At 42.3% G+C, this 18,337-nt stretch overlaps 1 protein-coding gene and 1 long non-coding RNA gene across 6 annotated transcripts in view; one reads left to right on the top strand and one right to left on the bottom strand.

Moving 5' to 3' along the window:
- LOC310749354 lies at positions 1–17,812 on the top strand. Of its 4 annotated transcripts, none has more exons than XR_014541583.1 (6): positions 1–8,585; positions 8,859–9,056; positions 9,303–9,755; positions 10,226–10,363; positions 10,706–10,875; positions 16,802–17,812. It is a non-coding gene; the product is annotated as an uncharacterized lncRNA (long non-coding RNA). The 4 variants fall into 4 exon arrangements; XR_014541584.1 differs by lacking the exon at positions 10,226–10,363 and adding an exon at positions 10,048–10,187 and having other exon boundaries at positions 10,702–10,875; XR_014541582.1 differs by lacking the exons at positions 9,303–9,755; positions 10,226–10,363 and adding an exon at positions 10,048–10,187 and having other exon boundaries at positions 10,702–10,875.
- SYT12 (synaptotagmin 12) overlaps positions 12,416–18,337 on the bottom strand; it is a 59,563-nt gene continuing 53,641 nt past the window's right edge. Inside the window, exons 8-9 of one of the 2 annotated variants that reach the window (XR_014540137.1) lie at positions 16,666–18,334; positions 12,416–16,292 (exon numbers count right to left, since the gene is read on the bottom strand). Coding sequence is in view for 1 of the 2 variants with exons in the window: in XM_083578272.1 (XP_083434398.1) it covers positions 18,161–18,334 (174 nt within the window). In the remaining variant the exon portion in view is untranslated. Of the gene's footprint in view, positions 16,293–16,665; positions 18,335–18,337 lie in introns of those variants that run through there. The other variant, XM_083578272.1, reaches the window with a different exon arrangement.

Genomic DNA, 18,337 nt, shown 5'->3' with positions numbered 1-18,337 from the left:
GATGCTCTAGATTCCCTACATCAAACAAGGGTTAGACTGAATGGGTTACACAGCCCCCTACACTTCTGTGATTCTGTTCCTTCCTTCCTGGATCTATGTGGCTGTAGAATCCAAATCTGCAGCCTCTTTATCTGTGATAGCTCTGTTATGCTGCCAGGACTAGAGGTAGCAATAATTTCATTTTGTTCCTTAGCAGGAAGGGTTTGTTGCCTCACTGCGTCTTAAATCCAAGGAACAGTTTTGCATTTGTGTTTAGAAACAAACAATTCCATGTGTTGTATAAAAAGACAGGGACTTGCTGCCTTTCATTTCAGCCCATTCACAGGCATCTTTAAGACAATAGTGTTTTCTGAGAGGCGTCAGCTGTGCAGAATCCATCAGCCTCAGAAGGAGTTGTCTGAGTCACTGATAAGCCTGTATATACTAATTGCAGTCTCACTTCTCTGAGTACCAGTCCTTAGGTAACCAAAACAGCACCATCCAAGCACAAGATGGGATATCTGGAGGCTTGGAGGACTCAAGAATTACAGTGGTATGAAGCATCCCCCCAAAAAAAGACCCAGTGAGGACCCCCATCACAAAAAACAGCCCAATGTGGATGGAGCATGCCTTGTGTGATGCTAACTGTTGGAGGAAGTATAGAAAACTGGGCAGGAGGGGAAATGGAGTGGTGTGTCCTGGAAAACTACTTCACCTTGGTTGGAACACTGAAGGTTCCACTGTGAGAGTCATTCATATGGATCCAAAGTAGCACCACCCACACACAAAAGGGTGGTAACTCCTACAGGGATGAGGCCCCTCACTACACTCCAAGGAACTGCCCAGAGAACTAGGTTGGGCAAACTACAAGTGTTCTAAATAAATAAAGCTGGAACATGGAGCCAACCTATGGAATTGGTGCATAGTAGATTCAGGACAGGTTAGACTGGGGATCACTAACTTCAGATGTTTTTTGAACATATTCATTGAGTGGCACTTGCATCTTTTCAGGCTTTTGTGCTTGCACTGCTCTTTATACAACCATGAGGATTCCCCATCCCCTTCCCTCCCCCAGAACTAAATTTTAAAATAAACATTCACAGTTTGTACTGTAAAGCAGACACTATAAATGCTTTATATTGGCGCTGTACTCTAAAGCCGCTCTAAATACACCACTTTGTGCTATAAATGTGCCCAGGCTTTTGTGGGTGTTTAATTGCAGTGGGTTGGTTGTGATTTAACCCTGCCCTGGATTGTTAGCTGCATTTTATCTGTGCCATAATGTTTTATGTTTAGAAATGTCATTTTATTGTATGCTACCTTGAAGCTGGATGGTTAAGGCAATTTAAAAATGTTTTCATGACTAATAATAACAACCCGAAATGCATTTCTAGACATTATCTCCTTTGTTTAGTCACAAGATCAAAAACAACACAAGCCATTTATTTTTTTCTTTTGCTGACTGGACAAAGTCTGAGCACTTTGGGCTTCTGTTTTTCTAAGCATCTTTAAAGGGTGGTTCATTACAGTCCTCACTCTGCCCCATCAATGGCAGATTATCAAAGTGAAACATTTACAGTGGAATCAGGTGTTAAACAGGGTTGTGTTACTGCCCCAACACTATTTATTGTTTCATTGCTGTGATCCTAGAAATCATATATCAAACAGATGGAAAGCTCTTTAATCTGAATAGGCTGAAAGCAAAGAGTAAGGTTACCCAAACTTCTGTCATAGAGCTTCAGTATACTGATGACAGCGTTGTGTGTGCACACTCAGAGGATGACCTCGAAACCATCCTAAATATCTTCACATAAGCTTACAAAAAGCTTGGTCTATCACTCAACAACCAAAAAACCAAAGTGTTGCACCAACAAACACAAAGTAACCCCTCTGCAGGGCCACAAATCAAACTCAATGGTGTAATATTGGAAAGTGTCAGTTCCTTCTCCTACCTAGGCAGTTATCTTTCCACAATTGATGCCGAAATCCAGCATCGCCTGAGCTCTGGGAGTGTGGCTTTCTCCCAATTAAAGCAGAGTGTTTGAGAACTGGGACATTTGCAGGCCAACCAAATGCTTGTTTACAAAGCTATTGTACTACCAACTTTTCTGTAGGCTTGTGAAACATGGACCACTTATAAACACCATCTCTAACTCCTTGAAAGATTCCATCAGTGGAGTCTCCAAAAATTTTTACATGTCACTTGGGAAGACAGGCGAACTAATGTCAGTGTACTGGAAGAAGCAAAGATCACCCGTGTCAAAGAAATGATTCTTCAACATCAACTTCATTGGACTGGTCATGTTCTTCAGATGCCTGATTATCGTCTTCCATAACAACTACTCTATTCAGAACTTAAAAATGGAAAGTGTAATGCTGGTGGTCAACAAAAGAGATTTAAAGATGCTCTCAAGGCAAATCTAAAAAAATGTAGTATAAACACCGACAATTGGGAAACACTGGCCTGTGAGTGCTCCAATTGGAGAACAGCCTTTACCAAAGGTGACATGGACTTAGGAGACGCTCAAACTCAGGACAAAAGGGAGAAATGTGCTAAGAGGAAGGCACCCTTGGCAAACGCTCACCATGATCAACTCCCGCCTGTAAATCTATGTCCCCACTGTGGAAGCACATGTGGATCCAGAATTCGCCTCCACAGTCACTTACAGACTCCCTGTTAATACCGTGTTCATGGAAGACAATCTTACTCGGCTACGAGTGATCGCAAAAGAAGATCTTAATTTGTGTCCCACTGATAAATCTGTTTCATCAAGCTATGTCAGCTCCAGGGCAAAGCCACATTGCTCAAGTGAGCTATTTGGAGTCCATGGAATAGAATCAGTGCTTTGGCCAGAAAAAGAAGAGCTGGAGTTGCATTAAAATGCAAACCAGATTTACACTTCAGATCAGCTGAAAAGTGCTGCTAGGTAAAGAAAGAGGTAAGTTCATTAAAGGTGATTTTCTCATGCTCCAGAGTGCTTGTGGTCAAAGCACAGAAGATATATAGGTCAAGACTGTTTCCCCTGCCCCACATCAAGAATGTGATGTTTGCAGGGCACACTCAGTAGTCACGAAGTGGACAGCTCTCTAATCCATTTACTAAGCCAGCTGCCACTTAGGAGTAAGCCCCATTGAACACAAACTAAGGAAAATATGGCCACACTTAGTTAAAATACACAATTAGACAAGTTCATAAAACATCAATATATTAAAATAAATGTCTATAATTAAAATGTACAATAAATAAGGCCTGCAATACAGCATGACTGTTAAAAACAGGAGGTTCAGTCAGCAGATCCAGGAAGTGCTTGTCAAAACAGGCGAGTTTTCGAACACACATGGTTTCAAGATATGACTATGGAAAATGTTAAGCTAAATGGCTCTTTTTTCCTACATTCAGTCTGGCCTCTAATCCCATCTTTTCACCACTTTGAAGTTGCTAATGGATGAATAGCTGGCATTAGAGCTAGTGGAGAAACCATGTGGATCAGGGGTCTGCAAACTTTTTCAGAAGGGGTCCTGTCCACTGTCCCTCAGACCTTGTGGGGGGCAGACTATATTTTGGAGAAAAAAATGAACGAATTCCTATGCCCCACAAATAACCCAGAGATGCATTTTAAATAAAAGGACACATTCTACTCATGTAAAAACATGCTGATTCCCAGACCGTCTGTGGGCCGGATTTAGAAGGCGATTGGGCCGGATACAGCCCCCAGGCCTTAGTTTGCCTACCCATGATGTGGATGGCAGCCTGGCAATTGCCCATATGAATTTTTCAGTGTCCTCCCTGGCTGCACTAGGAATCCTCATGCTGGCATGGAAAGATTAGTCTCAGCTGGCTATAAGGCAATAGTGATGGAATAAGGGAGAGAAGTCTACTAGTCTATGAATAACTGGAAATATATCAATTGATGTGATGGTGTGCTTCTTAGTAGTAGAGACTGGTCAGAATAGTTTCACCCTGTAGCACTGTGTGATTTGGAGAGTGCTATCAAGATTTAGGTCTAGCAAGAAAAGTGTTGTACTTCTGTCCCACAATTCACCATGATCAATGCAATTATAGCAATCTAGCTCAACAGATAGCCATAGCCATTCAGATAGAAAGAGAATTAACAGGTACAAATAATGTTAAACCTTAATTCGACTACACATTAAGCTGAGCAGTGATTTATGCAGCAACTTTTTTAATTCAAAGCACTTTACAAGGACAGAAAGTAGATATGGGCAGTATAAACAAAAGGTTTAACCTTTAGGTGCTCCACAAGATACATACAACCATTGGGCTGTCCAGTACCAACGGCCACCTAAAATGGCTGCAGTTTTCCCTCTATTTGCACTGGTAACAGGCTAGTACAGCCCCTAGCATCTGCCAGCAACATCACACCAACAAAGAAACAGCCTTAAATAGCCTTTAAATACCCGACATGCGAGATTGTTGCTATATTACATCCTCCATCTCTAGTGAATTTAAATGCTTGTGTGAGTAGTGTTATATCCAGTGTGTGAGCACTATAAGCAGTGAAGGAGGGACTAGCGAAGAAAGTACTTTTCCATGCAATGCATAGTTAAACTATGGAACTTGTTCCCCCAGGAGGCAGGGATGGTCACCAACTTGGATGGGTTTTAAAAAGGATTGGATGGATTCATGGAGAATAGGGCTATCAATGGCTATTAGCAACAGCTCGAGGCTAATTGCTCATGAAAACCATTTGAAAACTAATTGCTCATGGAAACCACAGGAGGGGAAAGTGCTTGTGTGCTCTGTTCCTGCTGGAGGGTTTTGCACAGGCATCTGGGTGGCCACTGTGAGAACAGAATGCTGGATTAAATGGACTACTTGCCTGGTCCAGACAGTTCTTATGACCTCAGAGGGCTAGGAGCATTTGCAGTGCTTATAAAAGCTTATCTGTGTGGTGTTTCACAAGTGCATTCCTCTGCTCATGGGAATAGGGCATTTGTGTGAGTGCCAGGAAAAGTGATATTTGAACCAGTTTTTGGGGAAACCCACTACTGAGTCAATAATAATTCTGTAGCTTTCCCATCAGTTGTGACTTTGCATCCTAACCACCTTCTTGAAACCACACAGGGAAAGCATCAGTCACCAAGCTGTACTATCAGCCTTGCTTTATAGCAACAGTTCTCGCCATGTTCATACAAACTACAGGAGCTGTTTAGCAGCTGCTGCTGTGGAAACCATTAACAACAAGCCACCATTTCAGAGCTAAATAATAGTCACAAGAGTAGCCTTGCAAAATGAATCCCTCCCAAATTCTGTAGCATTAATGCTCTGTTGCAATGTAACCACATGGCTAGTAGTCTTTATTGCTTTAGCAAAAGGGTTTCTGCCTTTAGCATTCACAACTAATATATAAAATGCTTAAACTTTGAACTAAGAGTCAGTCCATATGTAGAGACTGTGAACTGGCCGCCACATCTAGGTGTTGCAGACAAATAAGCATAAGTGGTCTGAACCACAAAGTTTTGCCTCTGAATGGGCATAAGGGCATATCATAATTATTTCTATGGTGATCTCTTGATCTGTGATGACTCATTCAAAGAGGTGAGTCACCAATTAATGTGAATATACATTTATAAGCCAATTCAGTGGTGCTCCTAGTTTAGCAAGTGAGACCGATAAATGAGAACAGATTTTTGCTTATTAGCCTGCCATACCAGGCGTGGAGTGGTTGGGCAGAGTGGCCACTTATGCATTGCTAAAAAAAGGATAAGAAATACCTAATCCCTAAAAAGGAGGCACAGATATGTATGAAACTCCTCTGTGTGAATTTGTATGGAAATATGTAAATTTAGGAATAATTACTATAATTTAAATAGAGAGTCAATACATTTCTCCATAATGAGGACAACTGTGACCAGGTGACCTATGTGTGTCTGTACAGTTCCTGGGCAATTTGAACCCCATGCTGCACTCTTCCTTCTTATAGCTCTATAAAACCAGACTAGGGACTGCAGAACCCTTCAATGCATAAGCACTGTATGTCACATGTAGTCTGAACCTTGCACTCCAGTTCCTCAAAATGAGGTGAAAATGTGGCTGGAAGTCACCTCCATTATTTAATTGAAAAGGAGCTGCAAGCATCAAGCCTCCAAAAATATTTACTATTTCCCCCTTTCTGGGTATATTAATGATAAAGCCAAAATAATATAGGCTTCTTCATGGGTAGAAAAAGTTTAAATATTAAAATAATTTTTGAATCTTTAATGAAGAAGTGCATTCGAAGCAAGCAGGCTGAACCGGAATGGAAAAAGACAGCCTCTACGTACTCTTTGCCAAGTATTGCTTGGACATTATCACTAATCAATGACAAATTGATCATTTGTGCTCCCTTTGTTTCAATTTATCCCAAGCTTTCAATGCTAAAGCCATTAAATAAATCATCCAACTTCCAAAGCGTCGCCTGCTTCCAAGTAAATGTACTAAATCCACCCACACAATTGCCTGACGTTCTCCCCAGAATCTTTGAGCAGAGAAAACACCACCAAGCAAGCAAGCAAGCAAGCAAGCAAACAAACAAATAAACAAATAAACAAAATAACCCGTTCACATCTTACTTGCTGGTACTTAGGGAGATACACATTCATAGCAGCTAATACTAGAAACATGCCGCCCCTGGAAATTTCCTGCAAGTCAACAATCCTCAAATGAGTAATTGATAATGGCTGAGCAGCCTTTGCACTCGGGGGACAGATACTGTGCTTGGCCTGCCTGCATCATTGCTGACATGAGGCTTTGTATCTAACCTAGGTAAAAGATTTGACCAAATGAGTAGAACCTGGGCCGGAACTGGTCATGTTTTAGTTTCATGGTGTACAGACTGGTGCCAGCCATGTTTACTTGGAAAGTCCATTAAATGGAACAGACTTACTCCCAAGCAAATGCACATAGTAGTAGCCTATTTTAAGTTTTATGATGTGACAAAACATGTCTTTAGGTGATATGTTTTTATTTACACATATATACAACCAGAACATAGGATGGAGCTAATTGTTTAAGATGTGGATGAGGCTGGCCAAGGCCATTACCTTAACAAAGGAACTGGTCTGACTGGTTCACCAAGTTTCCTATTGAAATGATGGAGTTCTATGGAAGCATTCAAGAGATGATGTCTCTCTACCCTACATGGTTACATGCCCTTTATTCTCTGGCTCCTTTCCCCTAACTATACACCTTCCCATTGCTCATTACTTTTATGTACCCCTCCTCCTGCCAGGACAATTTGTATTGGTACAGAATATGGTGAATAATACTTATAAATCCTGATTATAATGAAGGTTGCAATCCTCAGATCACTTAGTGCATCACTCTTTGTAAAATAAATCTGTATATTTTAAAAATATGTATCAAAATTTGCAATCCTAAACATTCTTATTATCAAAGAAGTCCAAATGAAACCAGTGGGACTTATTTCTGAGTGAATATGTTTAGGACTGAGCTGTAAAGCATGCAGAACATTTATGCAAAATAAGCACTTTAGCGTATATTGAATCAATTTGCATAATTCCTTCTGGGCATAAAAACTGTTTGCTTGTTGGAGAATTTGGGTCTCCTTAGTACAGAATTTATTAAGAATCAAAAAGAGAGGCAAACATCAGATGGCTGCCTGAAGTAGAATTTCCTGGATCAAGAAGGCCGCCTCACACATTTTGACAAAACTTATTCCTCGGGGCAGAGTACAACAATGGCAAGCTGTCCCATTTCAAAAGTTGTGTCATTGGAGTTCTATTTCCTAAATGTATGTTCTTCTAGAATTTTTACCCAAAAGGGGGAAATGCAAACTAGAGGTTGCAACCTTTTTTTGGTCCCGTGAGCATGAGCGGAATTTTGAGGCAGTGTTGTGGGTGCTAGGCACAAAATGGCTGCTATGGAGGCATGTCCTAACACAAAATGGCTGCCAAATCTAAAAGAGCTAAAAGAAAGAGGACCACAAAAACATGTGGGCATGCCCTTCATCAGCCTTCTCATCAATGGAAAAGGGCAACTACATCAACCATTGTCATGGTAGCATAGAGATAAGCTCTTTGTACCTCTCCTCTGTTCAGAATGTCAGGGAAGGAGGATGCCCAATCAATGGCTTCCAATAAAATGTGGGCAGGTTTAAGGGGCATGTTCAGTGTAGGAGAGGCTGAGCCAGTGCAAACAGTCTCTCACACATTGCGAATTACTAAGAACTTTCACGATGGGGGTTACTCTCTTGGGCACACTGATTCCTGTGGGCTCCATGCTGTTGACCATGGCAAACTGTCATGTTCTGTGGCTCCTCTTAATCTAAATCTGCATTAAGATACACAGTCCATTAAAGTGCAGCTTGTTATGTTTAATCACAATAAGACATGGCCAACAGATTCTCCTCATGTTTTGAAGAACCAATTTGTGTTCAGAATGTTTACAGTGAAAAAGACAGGCACAAATTCATCTCGTTTAACATGCAAGTTGTGGCATAAGCACAATTTTTATGACCTGTGATACTATCTGCCCTGATGATAATGATGATGGCAACCCTTGGGTCACTTATTGGGGCAGATCACTCTCTCTCTGATTGCTTTGGAGGAACCATTCTGTGGACTACAGTGCAAAACTGACATTGGTAAGACCATGTTTCTTTCCAGACTCCATGCCATCAGAGAACTCCTGTCTGAATGTGGGACTAAATCTTTCTTGTTTTTCTAACCTCAAATTCAATTTGCCACATTTTTGAATCAGTTTGCAATGCAATAATAATAATAATAATAATAGCCATGAGAATCTGTCTGCATTCTCCTAATACACGTTTTGTACCCAACATTACCGAATATAATGCACTTTTGTATCTTATTTTCACTCATCTATATATTCAATGCAAACTTTCCCTAATATATAGTTTTTGGTTGGAGACTTCCACTGCAAGATTCAGATAAGTGCACATTTTGAAGGATTGCTGTATCCCCTCAGTCATGAAGCTCACTGGGTGACCTTGGGCCAGTCGCAGTCTCTCAGCCTAACCTACCTCACAAGACTGTTGGATAAGATGAGGAAGGAGAAGAACAGTGTGCATGACCTTGAGCTCCTTGAAGGAAAGGTGGGATATAAATTAATAATAAATAAAATGTTGATTCATATTTTGCTGGGGTGAGGTGGGGAGATTAGGTAGTCTCACATTAGCATGTAAGCGGAACCAATTTTCTCCCCTACCTCGAGGCTAGTTGCACCCTGGCAACTGAAGGATGCATTGAGTTTTGTTTTGTTCTTTTGGAGACCATTTCCTTCCAGATTGAAATAAGAACAGCTGACTCAACAAAGGCATTCTTATTTTTTCCATACAAAGGCGAGGGAGCCCCCATCCACAACTGACAACAGCTCTCAGAAAAAATCCCTTATTATTCATGGCCATCTGTTCAAAGAGAGCAAATGAAACGGAGGAAATGTCATGTTACATTCATGGAGTGACTGAGTGGGATGGACCCTGAAATACCACGCCATGGCAGCTCAGAATCGGGTGTGGGTGGGTGGTGGTCACCAGAGGGAGCTCTTCAAAGTGACAAGTGGGTGGCTCAGAAAGCAAGTTATGACAACACCAGCTGCAGGGATGTCACGATGACTAATAGCGCCAAGGAAAGGCAATTCCTGCCTTAACTAAACGGTGCAAATGATATCCACAGATGTTGCTAATTCATAATCAGGCTTGGCCACTGTGAGAACAGGATACTGGACTAGATGGGCCTTGGCCTGGTACAACTTTTTAATAAGATGGGAGAAGGCAAAAAGAATGAGTGGAAAGGTAAGAGCCTCTGTGTGGCAGTATGTGAGGGAGGTGGGAATGAATTGGGCTACTGGTGCAATCCTATGCATGCAAAGGGTGTGGAGGGACCAACTGCTAAGTAAACGTGTAGGATCGGATCACTGCTCATCTAATAATATATATTTTGTTCAGCATACTTTGCTTCCTCCCCCCAAGCCCTTTATATCATTTATGAGGTTGTAATAGAGAGGAAAATATTGGGGTGGAGAACCGCTACTAATATTGGAGCGGGATCATAGGTCAGTGATAGTGCACTTTTATTTGCATACAGAAGATCCCAGCTCCAATCCCTGACAAATTAAAAGACAACCAGGCAGCAAGTGATGTGGAATATATCTGCCTGAGATCCTGCTGAGCCCCTACTGGCCCGAATAGACAATACTGGATTAGCTGGAGAAATGGACAGACCTGGTAAGGCAGCATCCTGTTTCTGTTCCTACCCATTCTAGGGTTATCTGGGAGACCAGCCTTTCCTAACTGTGAGACCCCAGGTAGTGGTGTACTACAATCCCCATCATCCCTGACCACTGGAGAACTGATGCTTTGCTCTCAGAGGTGGGAGCAGCAGCTGGAGACCATCAGTGAAGGTAAGCTATTCACCTGGACCTCCACAGCTGCTGGAATGCCTCTTCCTCTTGAGGAAGTTGGTCTTTTTGCACCTGTGGCTGGCAGAGTGAAGCCTGCCCCACCCAACGACTGACAGATTGAGAGTCAATCTACCAGGGGAGTGGAGGCTACATCAGGCCGACCGGGGGTGGGGGTTGCCCCTTTGGAAGGAGCAGCTTTGAGAGAGGCAAGGACAGGGGCCACCCCCATGACATTTGCTCTGGGGATGACCTTGTCCTGATTGTTTAAAAAGTTTTATGTTGTTTAAACTGCTTTCTAACTTGTATGCTTTTAACTTTTTTTTGGTTTTCAAATAAAGTTAGTGACTGTGCCATGTCCCAGCGCCTACTCCAACCTGGGGAATTGTGGTTGTCCTATCAGCCAGCCCTTAGGTCTGTGGCTGCTGTTGCTGAATGCCAGGTGGATGCAAGACGTCCCTCATCCATGATCTCATTGTAGATGACGGCAACCAACAAACTGAAGCTCAATCCAGGTAAGACTGAAGCACTGTTAAGTGGGCAGTTCTCTAGGCTGGGGGAGGTTACACTTTAAAGGAGTACATAGCTTGGACATACTCTTAGATCTTTTGCTGTCACCTGAGGCTCACATGGCCTCGGTGGCAGTGGCCCAGCTGTGCTCCTATGCAGGCAAGGGATATCCTAACTTCTGTCATCTTTGCTCTGGTAATCTCTTGGTTAGATTACTGCAATGTGTTATATGTGAGAGGGAAGTTATTGGTTTGGTTTTTTTATTATGTATTTTGTGTTCTTATTTTGTATTTTTATGTTGTGAACCACCCCATGACCTTCGGATGAAGGGTGGTATAGAAATTTAAATCCATCATCATCATCAGGACATGTTGGCTGAGGCTGATGGGAATGTAGTCAGACATTTGGGAATGTAGTCAGACATGCAGTGAACGAAATGGATACACAAGTATACTTTTAAAACTTCAGTAGTGGTATATTGAATCTAGCTCATATTTTCTTCCTAAGCATTAACCTGAGCTGCTGGTTGAATTTAATTTGTCTGCGTTGAGTCAATAGAATCATATGCACTTCATGCACAGGTTTAGAACCATTTTGCACAATGAGAATAAGAATGACACAACCCTGTTAGAACATGACCTATTCAGAGCACAGGTGATAAGGCTGCATGACTGAACGCTCCCCCCAATATCAAAACTCCCCAGCACAGAGCAGACTCAGGCTAGACTCTCTCAGTGATGTCCATAGAGTGATGTTGCAGGTTGCTGCTTACAGCAGTCATCTCTTTCATGGGACCAGTGCCCTTAGTAGGGAAATATTGTTTTCTGTTTTAATGAACGACTGATTGTATCTTGAATCAGAAAACGAATCAGGCGATGCTTAACATCCATAACCCAAGAGATTCATTATCCACATTGCCAAAGCTAATCCTTGAGATAATCTTTGAGCTGTCAGTACCTTCCCACATTTGAGTCACAGCACTGATAGGAGCCATTCCCTGGGCACTTTGCACAAGAGTCGGTTCAATTACCTTTTCAATTTCCCATGTTTCCATGGTGATGTCCCACCAGCTCACATTAGACCATGTTCAAATGTTAGTGTGTTTGTTTTGCAATTGCAGCAAAGAGCTCTGTGACATCTTAAGGGCTAACACACAATTACTACAGTATGAGTTTTTGGTATAAGCAGACTGCCTTATCACCTGCAATGGAAAAAAATATGCTGTTGCCAAGAGACTCATTTGAGGAGACATTGGTTAGTGTTTAGGATACCATAATTCTGCTTGTTTTGTCCTCAAGAGATTTAACAATGTTAGTCTTCTAGAAACGGCGCTATCATTTTGTAGTTGAGGCCATTTGTGTGACAAAAATATCAGATACAATTGAGGACTAAGGAACCATGACTAAATCCCAGCAGCAGCAAGATATCTAGATATACTGAAGCAGTATGCCATGGGTTCAGACATTACAAGTAAGCACTCATAGACACTGATTTGGATCCATTCCTTTGGAGGGGGAGGTGGGAAAAAAAAGTCAAGCTGCCCAATTACCTCAAATTATTTATTTGCTTTTCAAATATGTCCTAGTATGAACTGGGTTTTTGCTCTGACGCATTGTACAGCAGATGATAGCCTTGAAAGAGACAATATAATGCTTCAAGTGTATGTCCACAGCAGCTCATTTTTCCACACACTATGATCCAGCAAAACTAAAAGATTCTGTGATGCACACCTAATGTTCTACTCTGGTTTTGGTGCTATTTGTGATGTTAGAAGCACTATTTTTGTTTGTGCTCCCAATAAGTCAGTTGGAGTGATTTGCACCTGGCGCATTTGTTCTGGTTTTTTTTTAACAGCAGTGCCCACAGCCCAAGACTAGCTGCTCTTATGGGAAGGCTTGCCTCTTTTGGAAGTGGGATATGCAGAATAAACAGGCAGGGGAGGCAACTTCAGCTGCACAGCACCCTTTCTCGTGTGCTGAAATGGAGATAGTGTTAAGTGTGTAGTAGATATTTGGTGCTATTCAGTGCATGTTACTGTAGTGCTACACTAATATTGTCTTTGTGAAATCCTATTGCTACAACAATATGTAGCTTAAATTGTGTGTAAGGTACATCTTTGGATCAACAGAAGTACATATTACTTTAATGGGACATTTCCCCCCCCTGGGCACACCATTCTCAGAATTTAATTTGTTGTTGTTGACCTGAGGACAGGAACCTGCCTGATCACAGCTCTTTGCAAAAGATCAAAGATACAAAAAAGGGAGGGGAGTTGCCTTGAAAATACAACTGAAAAAGATGCTGAAGCTCCTTTTGTAACTTTGGCATCTTTTCTCATGTGTGTGTATCATTTAAAATTGCCAAAGAAAATGAGAGGTTATTGAACGTAAGAAATATCCCATGTAGCCATTTTTACTGTCAAAAACATACATGCACTTCTTACCCTAGGGTGTCTGTCCAGAAGAATATCTGAGTAGCAGTGCTGTCAGAGCAGGACTATGAGGCAGACATCAACAGTCTCTACTCAACCCTCAATAGCTGTAGTGTTGACTTAGCACATACAGTGGTACCTCGGGTTAAGAACTTAATTCATTCCGGAGGTCCGTTCTTAACCTGAAGCACCACTTTAGCTAATGGGGCCTCCTGCTGCCGTCATGCCGCCAGAGCACAATTTCTGTTCTCATCCTGAAGCAAAGTTCTTAACCCGAGGTACCATTTCTGGGTTAGCAGAGACTGTAACCTGAAGCATATGTAACCTGAAGCGTATGTAACCCGAGGTACCACTGTATTAAAATTGCACACATTACCATCAAGTGAAGGGGGGAGGGAATACCCACCTGCAGAAGACCATTAAATCCAGAGTTTAATGTTACAGAACTGTATCTTGGCAGTGCCCTATGCTGGCTTTGAACATGGCTGCCTATGTTAGGCAGCCAATTCAGAAATGTTTTCAGGAGTAACCCCAACCATGACTACCAAAGTTTCTGGTTAGATTCTGTACACCTTGGCAAGAGAATCAGAATCAGCTGTGTGCACTATCTGGGCTTTAAGAACAAGAAAAGAATTCCTCCCTCACATGAAAGCTAGAGCCTAGGTAACTGCAATGGGGCAGGAGGAGTCAAATGCATAAGGTGCTGTCAACAATGTGCATGTGCAGTGGGAAAAAGATTATGTACAAAGCTTACGAAAATACATTACACAAGCACAGCTGCTGCTTTGACACAGCAGAAATGATGCACATAATACAGGAATGGTGTGATGATACACTTTACATTACAAAATCACCGACAATCCCCAGCCCTTCCCAAAAGTCTGCCACTCTTCTAGAATTGAAGGATGGGTAGGAGGGAACAGGTGAGAATATCAAACATTCGAGGTACAAATGTAATTACAATCATAGCAGTATCTCTCTCAGTCCTGCAGTGTGAGCAGCTTTTAAAGACCAGTCTTTATTTATCCCAAAAGTGAATGTATCCTACAAGAAGTATATCCTCAGAGAAAAGTCACAGGAAAGACTATGGCCAGCATGATCGTAGTATGCTGATGGCAGATAAATTGGAATTTCATCCTATCCAAGTCTTGAAATACATCGTCTGGCCATGGTAGAGGGACTGGGTGAGGCAGGCCAAACCTATACAAGATCAAGATGATGATGGACAGCGCAGGTAGTGTGGTCTGGAGCTAGAATGAGCAAGAACACCTGTTCTTCACTGCTGACACCTTGGGGTGCTCTTCAGCCAATTGCTTAATGGTTGGAGATGGTCAGGAGTGCTTTGCCACTGCTTCTCCTTGCAAGAAGGATGTCTTCATTTTTGTCCTGTTCAGGTTTCCCTTTGTCATCTCAAGGGTTGGTTATTGGAAATGGAAGATGCAAAGGGGGACACCTTTAGTGACTGCTCAAGCTTTGCAGTCTACTTTCTGAGAGTCAGGGGTTGCCAGGAGCACATTACACCAGGTCTCTACCATCCACACAGCATCTCTGTGTTTCACAAGCACAACTATTGTAAGCTGCCATGGAGGCCCAGGGCCAGGATGGCAGGAGAAAAATGTTAAAAGATTAATAAATGCATTTCAACATGCTGGTTTTGACCTACCCCCTGCCCCCACATGAATTAGACCATATGTACATCCCTTGGTACCTAATCTGAATTCCAGTTTGAAAATTTGTTGAAGAGTGTCCCTGAGAAAGAACCCTGTTCAAATCATTTGACCCCAATTTTTTTTTAAAAAAATTTCCCCCTGGGGCAACCAGATTCCCTCCCTTCTTCCCTGAAATTGGTGCCTTCCTGTTTATCTTTCCCATGTACCTTGATATCGTATTTTGAATTCCACCCTAATCTTTGAGATCAGCCGGTTATCATTTCCGTAGCAAAGTTTATGCAACAAGGGCATTAAGAGAGGTAATTATGGAGGGTCACCTTAAAATTCTCTCTTCTCTTTTTCCAGCAATTCCAATCTTGAATATTTTCCAGGGATAGACATAATATGTGGGCTGGCTTTTAAGTTAGGATTAAAGAGGCAAGGGCATTTTTAAATTCTGGGATGGCCTATTTATTTTCTTAAGATTCTTTCAAACATCAGTTGCATTTGGTTTTAATCTGCTATTGCTTTTAGCTGTTGTGATGCTCACGCTTGATCATTTCTGCGGCTTTCTTAATTGATTTCTGATAGTTTCATTCTGACGATGTCATCATTTTAATAAGCAAAGCATCATGGGATTCATATGGACATAGGACTACCTTCCTACCATCACAGTTCTCCTTGGCACATAGCAAAGCTTCCACTTGAAAGGAACTTGTCACACTTTTCTTAAGAGAGTCCTTGGGACACCTGAGCTCAATGAATCCAGATGTCTCTCTTTTTGATGGTTCTGTCCAGTTGCTAAAGCCAGCCCTACTGTGGTATTTAGTTGCACAGAAGGCAAATTAAGCAGCTGTCTAGCTTTATCAAATGGGGTAGAGAATAATCGCCCTTCCAATCTATGTAAAACTTATTAACAACAGAATTGCTCAGGCCTTAGCAAAGCGATAAATGCTCACTCTTGATAGAGTTTGCCAAGGTTCAGGAGGCAGAAAAGGAAAGTGCTTTTTTGATAAACTCCAAATGTCAAATGGGCTTATGTTCAACATAAAATGACCCTTTTAATATCAGCATTTCTGCTCTTTCATGGTTAAAGTTGAGCAGGCCTGACATCCTCAGAGAATTGCTTAAAAAAAGAAAAAGAGTTAAAGCTTGAGTGGCTTCTAATGCTTTTCAGATCATTAGGGCTTTTGTTTTCCATTTTGCTTTATGAAGTGTGTATAGCTAAGCCAAGCAGCTAGTTCTTCAACAGCGAAAGAGCTCTAGATACAAAGCCACGTGCCTTTAAATTGGGTGGCAGAATGGCTTGGGAGAATGGAATAGTGTTAGGGTACCCATTTTACTGGGGACACGGGTGGTGCTGTGGGTTAAACCACAGAGCTTAGGATATGCCAATCAGAAGGTTGGCGGTTCAAATCCCCGTGACGGGGTGAGCTCCTGTTGTTCGGTCTCTGCTCCTGCCAACCTAGCAGTTCAAAAGCACGTCAAAGTGCAAGTAAATAGGTACCACTCCAGCGGGAAGGTAAATGGCGTTTCCATGCGCTGCTCTGGTTCACCAGAAGCGGCTTAGTCATGCTGGCCACATGACCCGGAAGCTGCCTGTGGACAAACGCCGGCTCCCTCAGCCACTAAAGCGAGATGAGCGCCGCAACCCCAGAGTCGGTCACAACTGGACCTAATGGTCAGGGGCCCCTTTACCTTTTTACCCATTTTACTGATATTCCTTTCCTCAAAATTTTACTGAAATCACATATTTGCTTACTTTAAGCCAGCTCAATGACAGATTTTCATGATACTTTGTCATTAAAAACAAAACGGTTTTGTTTTCTTCTTGATTTTTCCCTTTCCCAGCGACCCTGCATCCCCCTGAATGGCAAGCAAAGGGCCTGCTATCTATGGACCGCTTGGATTGACACGTGATCCATGTGCTCAAAATGGCAATGGAACAGCTGCTCTGGTGAGAAAGCATATAAGTGATGCTGCTGCCATCACTGGGAGAGGGGGCATCAGGATTAAACAGCATTACATGGTAGTCTAGATCATGCTTTGATGATCATGTGCAGTCTCTGACCATGCTGGACACTTTGTGGTTAAATGCTACCAAGCCTATTGTAAGTTGCTTGGAGATCTTTTCTGTAACAAGCAACAGACAAGTTTAAATGAATAATGTCACCAGGGCAACAAACAAACAAACCAGGGTAGCCTATGTTACTCTAAGGTCTAATTTATGGTAGCATGAGGTGCAAGAAGTAGGTTCGCTTTAGGCACCTGACAAAAGAGGCTAGGGACAGGGAACCTGGTGCCCTCTAAATGTTGCTGGACTGCAATTCCCGTCACCTATGATCGTGGACCATGCTGGTGGGGCTGCTGGGAGTTGGAGTCCCAATGATGTCTGGAGGGCCACAGGCTCCCTATTCCTGTAATAGGCTACAATAGTTGGTCTCCTGCTGCTCTTTGTTGGTCTCCTGCTGCTCTTTGTGGCAAACATGACTACTCTTCTAGAATTGGAATCATGGATGGAGATGCATTTGACGATGGTTCCATGAGGTTATGATCTTAAGCTCATTTACGCTGGAAGTAATTTTCCAGAAATTCAGTTCAGTTTCTCTGAATCGAATGGGATTTTCCTGCCAAAAAATGTGACAAATATAAAACTGTGATCTCAGTCATGCCTATTTCAAAGCAAGATCTATTAAATTCAGTGGCTCTAACCTCCAAGTAGATGCATTTAAGATCTAAGTGGAGTCAAATGGATATATATATACACACACACATATACATGTACACAAAGCTTTCCCCCTTGACCCTCGGGGCTGGAGGAAAGCCGCATGGGGCTCTTAATTCCTAGTAAAAAAAAACAAATTTACTAAATGACTGGTTCTCCAAGCTGGTGATTTTAAGAGTGATGGAGGCAAAAGGCCACCCTATTTGTCAGCAAGCTACTTCAGGGCAGTCCTTTGTACTTGAATGGCTTCCTCTCTTACGGGTTTCAGTTGTCTGAAGCTTTTCCAAGGCTTGTGTGGTTCCATTTGGCAACTGAACATTTTTTTCCCCTTTCCTGTTGCTGCAACTCCATTTTGTGAAGAATATTTGGAGAAAAAATAAGTTTTTGTTCCTAGCTATAATGAACTCCATTTGCCAACAGTATCTGCCTACTGATAAGAGTTTAGGCACCAAGTTGGATTATTCACTGCAAGGTGCAAGCATGCCTTAGCTTCGCCGAAGTGGGTGCCACATGGACACAGGCTTCCTCAAGGTGGCCAACATCTGGTTCCAATGTGTGATGCCCATCCCACCTGCAGCTGGGCCTATGACAACATGGCCAATGTTTTCAGCTCTCCCATCTTCACAACACTCTGCGACAGTCACCCGAAGAGACAGTTCCTG

This window comes from Podarcis filfolensis (assembly GCF_964270895.1).
Source record: "Podarcis filfolensis genome assembly, chromosome: 1".
NCBI classification, from domain to species: domain Eukaryota; kingdom Metazoa; phylum Chordata; class Lepidosauria; order Squamata; family Lacertidae; genus Podarcis; species Podarcis filfolensis.
Note: the sequence above shows the minus strand (reverse complement) of the source record. Positions and strands in the feature narration are given on the sequence as shown.